The sequence below is a fragment of the Ictalurus furcatus genome, chromosome 27 (genome assembly GCF_023375685.1).
Source record: "Ictalurus furcatus strain D&B chromosome 27, Billie_1.0, whole genome shotgun sequence".
Classification (NCBI taxonomy): domain Eukaryota; kingdom Metazoa; phylum Chordata; class Actinopteri; order Siluriformes; family Ictaluridae; genus Ictalurus; species Ictalurus furcatus.
This window is the reverse complement of record NC_071281.1, coordinates 4,573,811-4,590,446: the sequence shown is the minus strand read 5'-3', so window position 1 is coordinate 4,590,446 and position 16,636 is coordinate 4,573,811. Positions and strand designations below refer to the sequence as shown.

The 16,636-nt window shown below is 45.0% G+C and overlaps 2 protein-coding genes across 3 annotated transcripts in view; both read right to left on the bottom strand.

Moving 5' to 3' along the window:
- Nucleotides 1-268: 268 nt before the first annotated feature.
- LOC128602743 (ADP-ribosylation factor-like protein 4C) lies at nt 269-2,314 on the bottom strand. Its single transcript, XM_053616725.1, has one exon. The coding sequence runs from the start codon at nt 1,613-1,615 to the stop codon at nt 1,037-1,039; it is 579 nt and encodes a 192-aa protein (XP_053472700.1). The 5' UTR covers nt 1,616-2,314; the 3' UTR covers nt 269-1,036.
- A 1,590-nt stretch (nt 2,315-3,904) lies between these two features.
- The window catches only part of sh3bp4a (SH3-domain binding protein 4a), a 33,686-nt gene continuing 20,954 nt past the window's right edge, over nt 3,905-16,636 (bottom strand). Inside the window, exons 4-6 of one of the 2 annotated variants that reach the window (XR_008384877.1) lie at nt 10,429-10,617; nt 8,021-10,210; nt 3,905-7,834 (exon numbers count right to left, since the gene is read on the bottom strand). Coding sequence is in view for 1 of the 2 variants with exons in the window: in XM_053616724.1 (XP_053472699.1) it covers nt 9,986-10,210; nt 10,429-10,617 (414 nt within the window). In the remaining variant the exon portion in view is untranslated. Of the gene's footprint in view, nt 7,835-7,909; nt 10,211-10,428; nt 10,618-16,636 lie in introns of those variants that run through there. The other variant, XM_053616724.1, reaches the window with a different exon arrangement.

Here is a 16,636-nt window from a genome sequence, read left to right as displayed (position 1 = left end):
TGTGTCTGATAATATACTTATACGCACTCACTGAAATATTCATTAGTCTGTAGTTCTGTTATTTTTATCATCGGACCAATTTATACAGTCAAAAAAGAGTTAAATATATATATATATATATATATATATATATATATACACGTACACACACACACTTATCTGTTTTAAAACTCTCCAGACTTTTTGTTTTCGGTTTTCTTGCTAGTTTTTATTTGTATTATTATTATTATTATTAGATTTAAACTTATAATACAATAATGTTCTGGCTGCTTCTTGAAGGTCTTTTTTGTTTGTTTGTTTGTTTTTTTAATTCCTGAACTTTTCATGAAGAGAACACACGTGAAGTCCTTTAATTTGATGTCCTACAAAAACGATACGAAAAAAAAAAAACCACCTAAAAATGAAGGGGAAGATATAAAAACTCTTATCAAATGTTTACAGGGTTTTAAAGATACAAATTTAAAAAGTACAAATTTAACACCTCCTCGAAATTTCTATCTGTTACACGCGACATCTCTGGGAAAAAGGCGTGTCGTGACATCGCTATCACAATAGCGGTATTATATAGTCGTACTGCCCCGCCCTTATTGCCCCGCCCTTTAATATCATTATAACGTTGAAGAATTATAATCTCAGCGTCTTGGGGACTTTGACGAGCGATTCTGAAGGTCAGGTCTGGAACCGAGTGCTTTTATATTCTGTACTTTTCCAGAATCCTGTCATCACAATCCGTTCAATTCCCTGGATTATCATCTTCGCTTTTTTCGTCTTCTTCACTGTGATTTTTTTTGGCATGTGCAAATTCGGTTTGGTTTGTTTACGTTAGTATGTGATTTATGAATCGTAATAAGACGTTATCATGCGTTATCTTTCTTACACAGCAGAATTCCAGCAGCAGCTGTTGTTTTTTTGCACCTGAAATGAATCCTATGTGAAGCTCTTATTTGGTTAGTTATATATAAACACGCTTACATTTATAGATGCAAGTATATATTAAAAAACTGCAGTCAGATATGAAAGTAAATGTGAAAGGGGTTTATCGTTTTTTCTTCTGTTTCAGAGCCTTCCTGCGCTTGGCGATCATGTCGTACAGCTTGTCCATGCCCTCGTGCAGCCCCTCACCGATGATGGCGCAGGCGGGCTGCACGTGGTACGCGGTGGAGGGTCCGAGCTCTCGCAGCCCCAGCCTCTTCTCGATGTCGGCGGCAGGCAGGGAGCCGGGCAGGTCCTGCTTGTTGGCGATGACGAGCAGAGGCGCTCCCTGGTTCTCGGTGAGTCGTGCCACCTTGTGAAGCTCAGCCTTGGCTTCGTCCAGCCGCTCGGCGTCCACCGAGTCCACCACGTACACGATGCCGTCCGTGCAGCGGCTGTACGACTTCCAGAGCGGACGCAGCTTCTCCTGGCCGCCCACGTCCCACACGTGGCAGCTGATCCCCCGCGCGGCGCCGTTGTTCACACGTACGCGCTCGGCGTTAAAGCCGATGGTCGGAACCGTGTTCACGAACTCGTCGAACTTGAGGCGGTACAGAACCGTGGTCTTTCCTGCCGAGTCCAGCCCGAGCATCACCACGTGTAGCGACTGGAACGGTCCCACCGTGGACAATCCGTTCCCCATGCCGTGTTTACGGAGCGCACGTGGAGAAACGAGCGAAAGGCCTCAGAGTCGAAGATGAAGACGAGTCCGCAGCGGTTTGATCGTCAGAAGGTCAGAAGGAGAGAAAAGTGGAAGTCGTAATGGACACCAAAGCCAAAGGTGCGAGATCCTTCTCTGCTTCATTGCTCGTGTTTTCTTACATCATGGTTTGTTGCTTTATTTTCTTATAAAGCTCCTCGTGCTACAAAACTGCCAGCACTCATATTTACCTACACGTGCAGATTTATTTATTTATTTTTTTACCATTTCAGAAAGCTCTTACTCGGTTTACATCAGACTGAACTGGATCATTATATAAAAGTGTCGCACATTAAAGCTCACCAAAGCCGGTGCGGTGACATGGAGGTGGATCAGTGTTTTTCTCCCGCGTGCACACGTGATCCCGCGCACAACAGACTCGCGCGCACATCCCGCAGTCACACCTCCGCGTCCGCGTGAAGGAAAATAAATCAACCTTCTACTTTAATCTCGGTCCGGTGTGGACAGCGCGCGCGTTTCCTGTGTCTCCTGCATCCGCGAGCTGAACTGACCGGTACAAACCTGCCTATGTGTTTTGCAGGTTGTCCCGAAACCCCGCCCACAAACGATGACGCTTTCATCGTAAACCGCCTATAATAAAGCTCTGATTGGACCACTGAACAGTGTGTGTGTGTGTGTGTGTGTGTGTGTGCGCGCGCGCGCGCGCGAGAGAGAGAGAGAGAGAGAGAAACATTTATTTATCTCGTTGTGCAGCACACGCATGCGCATAAATTTGAATTTGAATTGCACGTGTTTCTATAGAAACGGATCGTCCCACTGTGCGTTGTTAGTTTGCACGCCGCAGGCGTGGCCACGAGGGGGCAGTAATCTTAAAATAATGGATATTTCAGCATGTCCCCTGTACGTACATTCAGTGCGTTTACATGGACAACAATAATCCGATATTAACCCGATTAAGATGATACTCTGATTAAGAAACTAGCATGTAAACAGAGATTATTGATGACCTTAATCTGACTAAAGTCATACAGAAAGAATGGAATTAAGACGTGTGGAGTATTCCTGTTTTAGTCGCATTATCGAAGTGCATTACAGACATGTACACACCTTAATCCCATTATTAACGCCATGTGGGAGTTTTCACCGCATTTAGAGACAGGACACGTACACACCGTTTGACGACAAACAAGAGAGCACGGCTGCGTCCCAAACCGCGTCCTTACCTGCTGTGTAGTAGGCGAAATACATGTAGTTAGGTGATTACGCAGTTTGGGACACAGCCCACAGCTTCAAACAGTCGTCTATCCGCACGTATAGCGCGACAACTAATTAACCGCACTCGAAGCTTTCGTAAAATTAAAAATGAAACTGTATACGGTTCCATAACGTACATCCATACGTGAAATTCTGCAGGGAACGTCGGATGGCGTGGCGTGGGGACGTAACGACGCGTGCTGTTAATTGAACTATGTTCTATAACATGTAAAATATTCTAAAAGCGACTCATGTAAACACCTTAATCAGAATGTCTTATTCAGAATAAGGTCGATAATTAGATTACTGCTGTCCATGTAATCGTAGTCAACGTTGATTATTCATAACGTACTTATTCACAATTAGTAGGACATTAGGGGTCCAGGACACTGGAGAAATGAGTCTCCAGTCTGATCCATGGAGGCCCCACCTCGCAACTTACAGGACTTGCTTGTGTTGGTGCCAGATACCACAGAACACCTTCAGCCGGAAGCCAGAAACAAAGGAGACTGGGGAACTATGGTGCTAAGTAGAAAGCGAGGAGACTAGACGGTGAGACATGGGGACATGGACACAGTAAAGTAAACAACTATAGCAATTCATTCAATCATACACATTTCTATCGACAATTTGGCTCATCGGGAACCCATCAGCCCCGGGACTAACCACAGAGCGAGACATATTTGCTCAGACAGAGGAGAGTTTTATGAAAGACGGTTTAGAAGAAGGTTTAAAGACTGGACTGGGATCCCGAGAAGAGCAACAGAAAAGTCATCATCAGTTAGTTCTGGAGTTTTATGTTTAGTGGACCTGAACTGGATATTTCAATAAAGTGAAGAGATTAGGACATCAAGGAACCGAGGAAGCAGATTACCGAGGAGCTAGAACGTTAGGACACGTTAGGACACTGAATTACAGTATTAAATTACCAAGAAATCACCAGATAACGAGGAAAACGGGACGTTGGGGAATCATGACGCTGCGTTATTGAACAACTAGAATACGAAAGTACCTGGAAAGAAAGTAAAGGGTAAGAAATGAGGACATTAGCTGAAAAGCAGTGTTCTGTAGGGACCGAGGGAATGAAGAAACAAGGCCACTAGTGAGCTAATAAAAACAAGTCGACGAAACTGCGACGCTTATTGACTAGGAAGCTAGAACAGTTGGGAACTGGGACATTCGGGAAATCCCAAACTACAGTGCTAGGAAACCAGGACAATAGGGCACGAGGGAACTGGTACGCTTAGTAACCTGAAACCCTTGTTCACTTACTGGAGTACAGTCACGTATGGAAACCTAATGCACTCAATCAGCACTAATGAGGATACCCACAAAGATCAGCTGCTCATCATCATCATCATCATCGATTAACATCGTTAACAGTGTGTGACTGATTCATCTATCTTATCTCTCTTATTTATATTGCATATTAAAATGATGTATTTTAGACTGTTTATAATAATAACACATATTTTATACAATTACGCACTTTCACACACATTTTTAGAAATCTGTGTGTACGTGTACATGTTCTTGAACACTGTAAGAGATTCACACACCTTTACACACACACCTAACACGAAGGGATTCAGCTTTAATATCACTTGAAACCAACACAAGTGTTTGAGGATGAAATCTTTTACTGGATGTTAAGTGTAATGTCGGTGTTTAGCCACAAGATGGCAGCGTTGAGCAGCGTAACAGCGTGTAGTGTAGATGAGCGCTGGAGGAAAACTGAGAGAGAATAAACATGGCAGTGTGTAGCGTGTTCTCACAGCACCAGGGTTCCAGGTTGGTTCCTGAGCTCGAGTTACTGTGTGTAGGTTTCCTCTGGGTTCTCTGGTTTCCTCCCACAAGTGTGCGGGTAGGAGGGTTGGCTGTGACAAGTGTGGACGAGTGTGTGAACGTGTGTTTGGTGTAACATCCAGGGTGTATTCCTGCCTCACAGCAAGTATTCCCGGGATAAACTCTATATCCGGCTTCCTGACCAGGACACGGCACTCACTGAAGATCATGAGAATGTTAAATTGTGAAGTGATTATGTAGAGATTGTTTAATAGCACTGGAGATGATGATGATGGTGATGATGATGATGATGATGATGAGAAGAACGCCTCGTGGTGTGTTTGAAATCTCTACGCTCACATTACGAAGAGCTCGAGGAGGAAGGAAGACTGGAGATAAACAAGTAAACAAAAGGCAACGTTCCAGCGATTCTGCTGCTTGTGAAGATGGAAGGAAACAGGAAGGAAGGTGTGTGTGTGTGTGTGTGTGTGTGTGTGTGGACTAACAAGTGATAATTTTTTTTCCTGCCGCTATTAAACCCCAAACACACTCCATCACTCTTCACCACATGCAACACACACACACACACACTTGGTTCAGAGAGAGTGAAGTGTGTAAGGAGCAGGAGACAAGACACCTGGAGTGACTGGAATAGCTTCTTATTGAGCACACACACACACACACACACACACACACACACACACACACACACACACACACACACACACACACACACACACACATTTGCTGTAAGTGTGTGTGTCATTTGAGGAGTTCTGAGCAGCGATATGTTTTTCAGCACCTGCAAAGTGCACATGGAGTTCTGTCTCTCTCTCTTCTTTTTTCCTCCCTCTTTTTTCTGTCTCTCTGTCTTCCTTCCTCGTTCAGCCTCTTTCCTTCCGTCACTCTTCCATTCCTCTGTCTCCTGTCTTCCTCTTTTTTCTCTCGCTCTCCTTCTGTCTTCCTCTTTTCTCTCTATCTCTCCTTCTGTCTTCCTCTTTTCTCTCTATCTCTCCTTGACTTCCTCTTTTTTCTCTATCTCTCCTTCTGTCTTCCTCTTTTCTCTCTATCTCTCCTTCTGTCTTCCTCTTTTCTCTCTATCTCTCCTTGACTTCCTCTTTTTTCTCTATCTCTCCTTCTGTCTTCCTCTTTTCTCTCTCGCTCTCCTTCTGTCTTCCTCTTTTCTCTCTATCTCTCCTTCTGTCTTCCTCTTTTCTCTCTATCTCTCCTTCTGTCTTCCTCTTTTTTCTCTCTATCTCTCCTTCTGTCATCCTCTTTTCTCTCTATCTCTCCTTCTGTCTTCCTCTTTTCTCTCTATCTCTCCTTCTGTCTTCCTCTTTTTTCTCTCACTCTCCTTCTGTCTTCCTCTTTTCTCTCTATCTCTCCTTCTGTCTTCCTCTTTTCTCTCTATCTCTCCTTCTGTCTTCCTCTTTTCTCTCTATCTCTCCTTCTGTCTTCCTCTTTTTTCTCTCGCTCTCCTTCTGTCTTCCTCTTTTCTCTCTATCTCTCCTTCTGTCTTCCTCTTTTCTCTCTATCTCTCCTTGTCTTCCTCTTTTCTCTCTATCTCTCCTTCTGTCTTCCTCTTTTCTCTCTATCTCTCCTTCTGTCTTCCTCTTTTCTCTCTATCTCTCCTTGTCTTCCTCTTTTCTCTCTATCTCTCCTTGTCTTCCTCTTTTCTCTCTATCTCTCCTTCTGTCTTCCTCTTTTTTCTCTCTATCTCTCCTTCTGTCTTCCTCTTTTCTCTCTATCTCTCCTTCTGTCTTCCTCTTTTCTCTCTATCTCTCCTTCTGTCTTCCTCTTTTCTCTCTATCTCTCCTTCTGTCTTCCTCTTTTCTCTCTATCTCTCCTTCTGTCTTCCTCTTTTTTTTCTCTCTCTCTCTCTCTCCTTTCTCTCACCTTCTGTGACTTTTCCATTTTTCTGTCTTTATCTTCTTCCTCTTTTCCTTCTGTCTTCTTTCCCCTTCTCTCTCTCTCTCTCTCTCACACACTTGCTGACTATTTTCTTCCTGCCAATAACCTCAACAAACTCAGAGATTAATCGACTCGTTTAGTGCCCTGAAAATTTACTTTATTGGTGTTATTAATCGTGTGTGTGTGTGTGTGTGTGTGTGTGTGTGTGTGATTAGTGATTCAGGACTAAGTGCCTCACAAATGATCGCTCAATTCCTCTGAATCTGCTGGGCAGCAAAAACCTGATGAACTGATTAACACACACACACGCACACTCACACTCACACACACACACACACACACACACCATTCTGTCTGTCTCTATCTGGGCCGAATAAATCAGTGTAATGGAGGAAACTGTGCCCCTGCTGAGTTCACTGCATTTCACACTGTGTGTGTGTGTGTGTGTGTGTGTGTGTGTGTGATCTCAGGTGTGTGAGACAAGACTGAAATGTCGACTGACTGCAGATCTCTTCTTTAGATCATTAGTATTCACACACGTAATTAAATGCAAAAGTCTGTGCCCCCTTTCTTAATGCGCTATAAATATTCTTAAACACAGTGTTTGTATGGCGAGAATAAGTGAGGAGTTTTCCCCTGTAACAGCACGCGTGTGTTTTTTTATTCCCCGCTTATTTCTCCCGTGACTCATAATCATGTTTTTATTCAACACACTGTAGCTAGACTTCTTTTTTTTTTTTCTTGTCTTTTGTATTAGCTAAATAACTGACGTTTTCTGGTCGCACGAGTTAAAAATAAATAAATAAATAAATGAAGGTGCCAATATTTACGCAGTCGAGATTTCACATTTGTGTGTGTAGAAGATTCCAGAAAGTAACTACAGCGAGCTTTAGGAATAAACGTAGAAATATAAAAAAAATGTCAGCATGGTGCATAAATCATCGAAAGAAAGAGAGCGAGCGTGTGTGTGTGTGTGTGTGTGTGTGTATGTGTGTCTGATCAGTGTTTCTGAAGCTGTAGGAGGAGCTGTAAGGGTTGATGTTTAAAACATGTTCACTCTACAGGGTTCTTAATTTCAGACCGCGGATGAGTTTCGTCAAGTGTCCTCGAGTCACCGTTGCCTCGGCAACGGAGAACTTATGATGTCACTAACGTGATGTCCGTTACTGCTGAAGTGTCTCACCAGTGCGAAGGAGAAACGGGGGGAAGAAAAACAGGACGAGACGACCGGTGTACGTCCTCCTCCAGCGTCTGAGCTCCGGGAAATGAAAGAACTACATTAATAACATTATTATTATGAATTACAGTTATTCATTTTATATATATATATATATATATATATTTGTAGCTTCACACTGACAATCCTGTAACTTTTAAAACATTGCACAGGACAAAAATTAAGTGACTCAGTGACGCAGATTAAATGCTAACACTTACAGTTTAGCTGTAGTACTTCTAATCCTGTTGCTATGGCGATAAGGAAGCCCCAGCTGGTTCACTGAAGGGGAAAGGACGCGGAAGATGTGCTCGCTATCTCTAGTAGGTGACCTGTGAATTCCTGCGAGCTGGTAGAAAGCAGGCAAAAACGTGTCACGATATGCCACGTCTTTATTCGTGGCATCTCGATGATGTCATCGGTTTCCTTCCGCTCCACCTGGTTGGCACAGAGCGACGTGAGGGAAAATAAATCCAGAAACACATGAAGGTTTTCCAAAGCGACGGCGCATTTATTGACTCGATTCGAAGGAAACGTACACGCAGCACGTCTTTAAACACGTGGGTGAGAGAGCCTACAGTTTCCCACAGTTCGTCTGTTAAAGGGGACGGAAGTGAGGATCGGATCGGATCGGATCGGATCGACTCAGCAGACGAGTGCGAAGTGAAGCATGTGGAGCTTAACACTGCACACTGAAAAACAACAACACGGGTTCATGAGCAACACGCGGAGCAACACGTAGAAACGTTCAAGTATTAAAAAAAACAGGACAAAGGAAGGGAATAATAGCAGGAAGAGCTGGGTCGTGAATAATACTGCAACTGAACACTTAACACTTAACACGGATCAGTATTTGGCAATGACAGAAGCACTTTATCAGTTTTCCTTCACGGTACGATCGATCGCTCGGTAGTGTTCTTGGACAATTTGGTTCGAACATGACGTGAACGAGAGCCTATTACCCATAATGCACTGTGTCAGGTTTAACAATGAGAAACAGGCCAAGAGAAGTTCAGGTGCTAGTGCGATGGTTTAATTGTTTTTTTTCTTACGCCGTCACAATATCCAGTACTGTTTACTTCTGACGCGATTACACTGCGCTTTAATGTCGGAGTACGTGAGTATTGGAAGCCCCGCCCCCTCTTCCCCAGAATCTCACGTGTTCTCAACTGGGCACTCTCGCTTTCTGTCCCAGCAAAAAAAACAAAAACAAAGAACGTTTCGAGTTGATTCATGTAAAATCAGATTCACGTAAAAAAAAAGCACGCACGACGTAGCGACATGACAGGTTTTTTTTTTTGTTTTTTTTTTTTTTAGAAATGGTCAATCGCGAAACGGTAAAAACACCATAAAAATAACAGTAACTGCGAAGGATTCTACGCGTTTTACCGTCCAAACGCCTCATACACCTCATAGAGCGGAGAGGAAACATCGCCAGGCTACCTTAACGAGTGCGGAATGACTGTAGCTCGGACTGTGGGCGGAGTTTCAGCGGTTTTGGACGGCAATTGTCATTAGAGAGACAGTTTACCGTGAGTAGCCTCAGCCTCATCGAAGAAGATGAAACAAACGAAACAAAACATTTTACGACAATTCCAACAACTGATCACTTTTGGAAACAACGTGTGACACTGACATTTTTAAAAAGACACATAACACACACACACACACACACACACACACACGCACACGTAAAATCCAGACGACTCGCTAATTCACAACGAGTGCAATCCTAGCATCATTTCTACATTTCTATCTGATTGTCCGTTTGTCTTAATAACAGTAATAATAATAATAATAATAATAATAATAATAATAATAATAAGCAGAGCAGACAGGATGCTTGAAAGGACAAAACGCTTTACGATAACCTTCACGTGATGAGATAAAGGGGCGAGGTGCCGTGTTAGTAGACGTTACGTGATGTGTTTTATTTTTGGGAAATAATTTACAGCGGAGTCTAAAAAGTGTATAAAAAAGTAAACGCGCTGGCTAAAAACAACGAGAGCGAACCGGCGAGAGTGTTTTCGGCTCCGCGCGTTTCATTCAAACTGCGACGGAGAGACGGACAGAAGAGGTCAAAGGTCAGACTGTGAGGAGAAAACAGTCCGATCCGTCACGGGTCCTACTGAGGTAAAACATGCAGGACAGTCCGTAATAAGAGATGATCGGCACCACGCCGCGCTCTAGATAGCGAAATCGTCATGGGAGGCGGGGCTGAAGGCGGAGCTCCGTAGCATGTCGAGGCAGTTGACGAGGACGAGTGTGCCTGTGAGATGTTTCCAGCGCTTGGTGATGGGGTTCTTCATGCGGTCCAGACCCAGCTGGAGCTCCTGGATCACGTCGCGGTAGCTGTCGCCGATCTGAGCCGCCCACGTCAGCAGGAAGTCGTACGCTGGTTTCCACATGGCCTGTGATTGGACACACAGAGCGCGCTGTTCAGTGCTACATTCTGACCGGGCAGTAGGTGCTGATTAAAGCTGTAACTTTTACGTTTTCCGACATCTTCAGGACATTAACGTCGAGAGAGCGAGAGAGAGAGAGAGAATAAAGAGGGAACTACTGTTTACAGGAACTGACTCGTTTCTACACGGTATACATAGAACATGCGAGGAGTGTGTTCGCTCACCTCGGCATCCATCGCTCCGTTTCGGTCTCTGTGTGGAGCTTCGTAGTCGTCCATCTGCTGCTTGGAGACGCGAGAGAGCTTCTCGGCCAGTTCCCTCCAGCGAGGAGCCACTTCCACCGCCGTCGTCAAGAGCACGAAATCCAGCAAGAGACGCACCACCAAACCCTGACAGTCCATCTTTAACAGAGCCTGCACATAGAAACCCCCCCCCCCACACACACACACACACACACACACGCACACACACTTAATTTCCAAAAAAACTATAAGGACTGTGCACATAGAGAAAAAACCAGCACACTGGACTCACACTGGTAGACAAGTTTAAACGTAATGGTGATGAAGGCAGCCAATCAGAAACAAGCTCCTGAATCTGTGATTGATGGAGGACACACACATACACACACACACACACACACACACACAAGGCTGTTCTGTCTGTCTCCTTTCTGTTCATCTTTCTCTGTGGTTTTCTCACATTTCCTGTCCCTATCTCGGTTTCCTCCTTCTGTCTCATTTTTCTGTCTCTCTCTCTCTCTCATGCTCCTGTCTCACTTTCTCTTTGTCTCTGTCTCCTCTGCGTCCACTCAGTAGACACCAGGGGTAAATAATTGCATCCTCCACCGCATGGGGGGTCCAGCCCTGTTTCCTGTCTGTCTCTGACACACACACACACACACACACACACACACACTCACAGAACACCGTATTTGGAATAAGAATGGGTCTGTAGGGATTTACAGTAAATCCCCCACTCCTCTGTGTGAAGTAGATGACATAATGTGTGTACAGTATGTGTGTGTGTGTGTGTATAAACTCCTCTTGTATGCTGATTTTTATCACTAAACTCGACTTTTTTTTAATAAAAAAAAAGCTTTCTCTGATTCGGGGGCGGGGCTTACATATAAACACATTTTTTTGTGATGTCGCACAATAACCTATCGTATCTGATATGCAAATTAGTTATCTTACATAACGTTATTGGTGAGCAGTGCGGCTGGTTGTCGTGGTAGCGTAATGCGTACGGTCGGCCGGATGAGAAATCCGAGGACGCTTGTGTTAACGAGTTTTGAATTTGCGTATCCGAATTTGCATACTTATGCATATTCATGCACGGTCGCACTTTAAATACGTTACTCTGCGCATATTAGCGTTTAATGGATTAAAACGCCGTGTTTAATAATGGGCTGTTGTACAGTAAGATGTCATAGGAGAATAAAGTGGAATTAACATCCGCGTTAGTCAGCAATTAGAGGAATGTTAGTCAAATGGAGGCGGTGACACGTTAGCCGCCTTTACAGCCGCGTTCTTCCGATAAACCGCCGTGCAGCAGGACGGAGAGGGACGGAGACGGAGACAAGCAGACGAATCAATCACAGCGGGGACGTGGAAGGAATTGTGTTTAGAACAATCTGTATTTTATTCGTGTATTGACGTACAGTGTGGGAGAATTAACACTTAAAACTTGACACTCAAAGTAAAATATAAACAGTACCGACCGCACTGAGAAAATACTCTAGTAAAAAAAGTACGTTGTAAAAATGAAATAAATATATAATGATTAATGAATGGAATATTAAAGTAAATAAAAGATATCTATCCAAACCGAACCAAAAATTAACGCTGTAAATAACAAACAATTATCGAGACGTCCAAATAAAAAAAAAACACTTCAAATAATAAAATTAGTCTGCGATAGTTTTTATGTTGCCTCCAGAGGGCGCTCTCATACTTCATAATGGCAAAACTATGGGTGTGGATTTTTGCCGATAACCGATCACTGCGTTCCAGTTTTTTTTAACGGTAACGTAAACACTAACTCTCACGCCGCACTCTACAGCGTTGTTTCTGGAATTAATTGTTCACGTTCCGTCGTTTGGACGTTTTACTAACGTGGTTCTGATGGAAGGGAGATGAGACCGGGCTGCAGGTATAGTCCTGCTCGTGGTTAATGCTGCGTGATTGGAGGAATAATCGTCGTCTATAAACTTCACAGAAGAGATTTATAATAACACTCGTCGGTTTAACGCGCGAAGAAGCTATCAATTAACGTAAAAACGATTCCCTCCGTCTCTGTGCTCCATCCGACTCTTCGCTTTGCCTCACGCACACACACTTTCGTTTGTTCCCAAGATGAGCGATCGCTTTCTTCTCTGCTCTGCTAATGGTGTGTTTGGGTCTGGGCCAGACGAGCCCGCTGCGAGGACCGAGAGGATGGAGTGAAACACTGCCAGCAGCCTGGGGGGGAGCCGACGGCTAATGTTTGGGATGCGGCGCCGCTAACATCACGACCAAACAACGTTTTGTATTCAGAGTGCGCGGCGAGGATTTAACACTGAAATGACACGCATCGGTTTTCAGTTGCATATAGGAAAGGGGGGGGGGGGGGGTTTGTCTAAAACATGGGCGTGTCCCAGTCATACCCGAGCGAGGCGCGGCGTTAAGTTCAACGCCGCCGTGTCTTAACAGTTTGACGTGACAACAATACGCTGAAATGTATATCTTTATGTTTTGGATGTAAATACACTCAAAAAAGAACTATTCGAGAGCAACGTTAAATACATAAATACTTTTAATTTATTAATAACATCATCTCCTTAAAGTCAACACGTTTGTCAACACGGAGGACGCGTCTCAATCAGAGACGGCGCTTATCGTTAACTCAACCCTTTTGAGAACGTGTCCACGTACACGCTCTCCGTTTGTCCGACTCGAGTTTGCTCGTGTCATGCGGAATGTCCTGGTTAAATGAATTGGAAATAAGTTTTACGACTCCGAGCTGCAGCCACGGATTTGTTCTTGTGTCAAGACGTGAAAGTGGTTTATGAATATTTGATGTAAAATGCTGCTGAAATTGCTCCGTGGCCGGGAGGAGGCGAGCGTATTAACCGCTCTCGTCAGAGTGAGCGATGAGATGGCTTAGGATCAGATTTCGCCTTCAGGATCCAGCTGAACTCCGGCTCAACCGCTACTTTACACACCTCGTCAAAGGTGGATTTCGGACGAAAATAAAACGTCCGCCTTTACACCAAGGCAGTACGTCGTGGCGTGTTGTATTGATGTACTGAGCAGTTCGTCGTGGCGTTTTCGGGTTCTGCGGTTCCTTTAGATTTGCTCTGGAGCGTTGAGGCTAATACAGCTATAAGCTTAATCAGCTTGTGTGTATTGGTGTATTTTGTATCTCCTGACATTCCTCCTGATCTGGTGAACCCCACGCTCATGTTCTGTGAACACAACCTCGGAATGGAACGACAGAAAGGCCCTGACGAAGGTTCCTTAATGAAATTATTATTCCGGAGCAGCGGGAGCGCGCCGGACCACCTGCTCGGTGTGTGAGTGCACTAACGGAGCCGGAATGCTGAATCAGGAGCCTGAGTAATGCGGTTATAAATAGTCCAGCACTCACCTGGTCTGCGTCCAGAAACGACTAACGCGCCTGCGAAAAAATAAAGACTGCAAATCCGTCCGGATTATTTAAAGAGTTGGTATTTAAATGCGTAAACATGAAATACGAGTCTGCAATTCTGTCGCCTGCTTTCTCAGTGCACGACACGTTCATATCCTATCGCATACATCACGGAGCCGTTTTCATTTACTTACCCGCACCGTCACGCTTATCAGATTATTATTATTATTATTATTATTAGTGTTTGGTACAGAACGACGCCGTCGTCTTTCCTCACAGCCGCTCGGTCTTTCAGCGGCGTGAAAAAACGCTCGCAGTGTACGAGATTTTAAGGACGAGTCTTATTTTGTTTGAAGATTCACGTCACGGATATTTCCTTTCGCCTTATCACCGTCTCAAAATGTCTGATTATGACACCGGGACAATTTCTTGACGCGCGTGTTAGAGCTGGGACAGGCAGGATTCGTCGTTCCTTCCTGACGCCAAACAGAGCTCGATCCTTCGGAAAACGTCCGCGCTAAAGGGCGGATGGATAGAAGGATCCCTAAGCCCTGCACATCTGAAGCGCTTTATTAGCATGTGAAAGCAATTCGGAGTGCGCGCAGACCCTCCGAGAGATCCTGCTCTCCGACTAGGCGGCAGATAGAAAGCAATCCCGCTCGGCGCAGGCCGTCCCCCCAATCACTCAGCGCTCCATTACAGCCAGATGAATAGGAGGCGAGACAGGAGGAAATGATGGACGCTGGGCCAAATGGGATTGCTGGGCCGTTTCGGTCCGTCAGCGTCAGCGCGTTTCCCCTCTGACAGGCGCGAGCGATGGGGGGAACTGACCCGCGTGCTCGGGAGCTCAGAGCGTGTTTATCTCCTTACACTCTTCACACGTGTCTGCGTTTCTGCCGTGCGAGGAAGAGAAATGCAATGCAGACAAAACAGCAGGACGTGAGACACACTGGGGGTGAGACACACTGGGGGTGAGACACACTCACTGCATCCTGTAGCAGTTGTTGTCATTAGATCACAGCACATTACCCATACGGTGTTCATTTATTCAGTATATAGTCCGGTTCGGTCGGGTGTTTTTGCCGCTTAAAGGCTTAAAATCGGTAGCTAAGATGATTATAATAAAGTACCACAGGCTAGTTAGGGAGTTAAGTGCGTTAATACAGTCTAAGATGAAAGAATGGTTCGTTTTTGAAGTACTGACTCTCATTACACTCCTTGAAGAAGGTTCCCTAGGTAGGCCACATTACTGTGTGGAAGTGCTCCTGAGACAAGTCCGCTATTCCATGTACATGATGCCAGTTTAGCTGAGTTATGTTACGTTCGGTCTCCAGCTATCTCGTTAGCTACGAGTATGGAGCGGTTAAAACGCAGCCAGAGGAGAGCAAGGGAGCGTCGAAGGCGTCCCGAGACGTAATTTATCCTGATGTTGGATCGCCTCGCGACCCTTCCGTATAACATGATCGATGGTGTTTATTGCTCATCCTGACAGCTTTCCATTAAAAAGACATCTGTGCGCGTGTACAATCAGCACCCGATCGTCGTCCTGCGTTTAGCTCTCAGGTGGGGACCGTTAGCGGGGCTCGCGGCATAGGATGACGGCTCGTCGTTTATCCGCCAGCTGTGCGGCGCCGAGGAGCCAAGCGACGTCTGATCTCCACCTACGCCCCCTCAGATAAATCACAACTGACACCTGCTCCACTCCGCAAACCCGAGACACAACATCAAACTGATGTGCAGCACGGAACGTTCTGGAATTTCACTCTCGGCAGAGGAAAAATGAAAAAGTTTCTTGCTGCTTGCAGAGAAATACTGTGTGAAGGATCTTCTCCAGTCAAACGAAAGCTTGGAGGGAAGTCGCGGCCGAGATCGATAACACCTTTAATCGCACAACGGATCGATTTTTAATGCTGATTAGCGCGTTATTTAATTCGTGCGAGGAAAATGCCAGTGCGAGAAGGTCAGTGTGACGAAGGCTGCGGGACATAAAGCCAGTAACATCTCCGCTATAATAACCTTATAAAGAAATCCGTGAGCAGAGTGCGGTGTGTGTCATCACCGTCACCTCAGGCCAGGAGCCCTAAAGTGGAAAAAAAACAAAAACCCACACTCCGGCTCCACCAAGCGTGACGGCGCGTATAACTCCACACTAACCACATCTGCGAAACCCCTGAAAATCCATTTCTAAAGCAGTCGCACTAAATGACACGTTTCCCGCCACACCCAGGCTGTTAGAGAGACGTGAGGAGCTACTGCTGAATAAAACGCTGGCATTCACACATAAAACATGGCATCGGTCGGTCCTCCGCGTGTGACGTTGTTTACCGTGACTTTGAAAGTGTTCGGAGGCTGCGGGGCGAAAGGCTGGCTAATTGAGCTGGGCAGCGTAACTCTCTCTGCTATCAGACACGCACGCACACACGCACGCACACCGCCTCCAGGATTTTACAGCTCAGTGCAGACGGCAGGTTCACGCTGATAAGCTGCCGTTTTTATCGCTATTAAAATCGCAGACGAATTGATTTTCCGTAAGAACCGCGTGGCAATAATAATAATACTAATAATAATAATAATAATATTTTAAAAAATAATAATAATAATAATAATAACAGTGGTGACGATCCCAGCCATTTTATAATCATTAAATGGGTTTGATCATTAAATACAGGGAAGCAGACAGGTTAGAGACAGGTATGTGGGCATGATCTTTAGGTTCCGTGTGCAAACTCGGCACGTTCAGGAAGCTGCGCATCGGTCTAAAGCTGCGTTATCGTGGTGTAAGACGAGCTAGAAGATTGACAT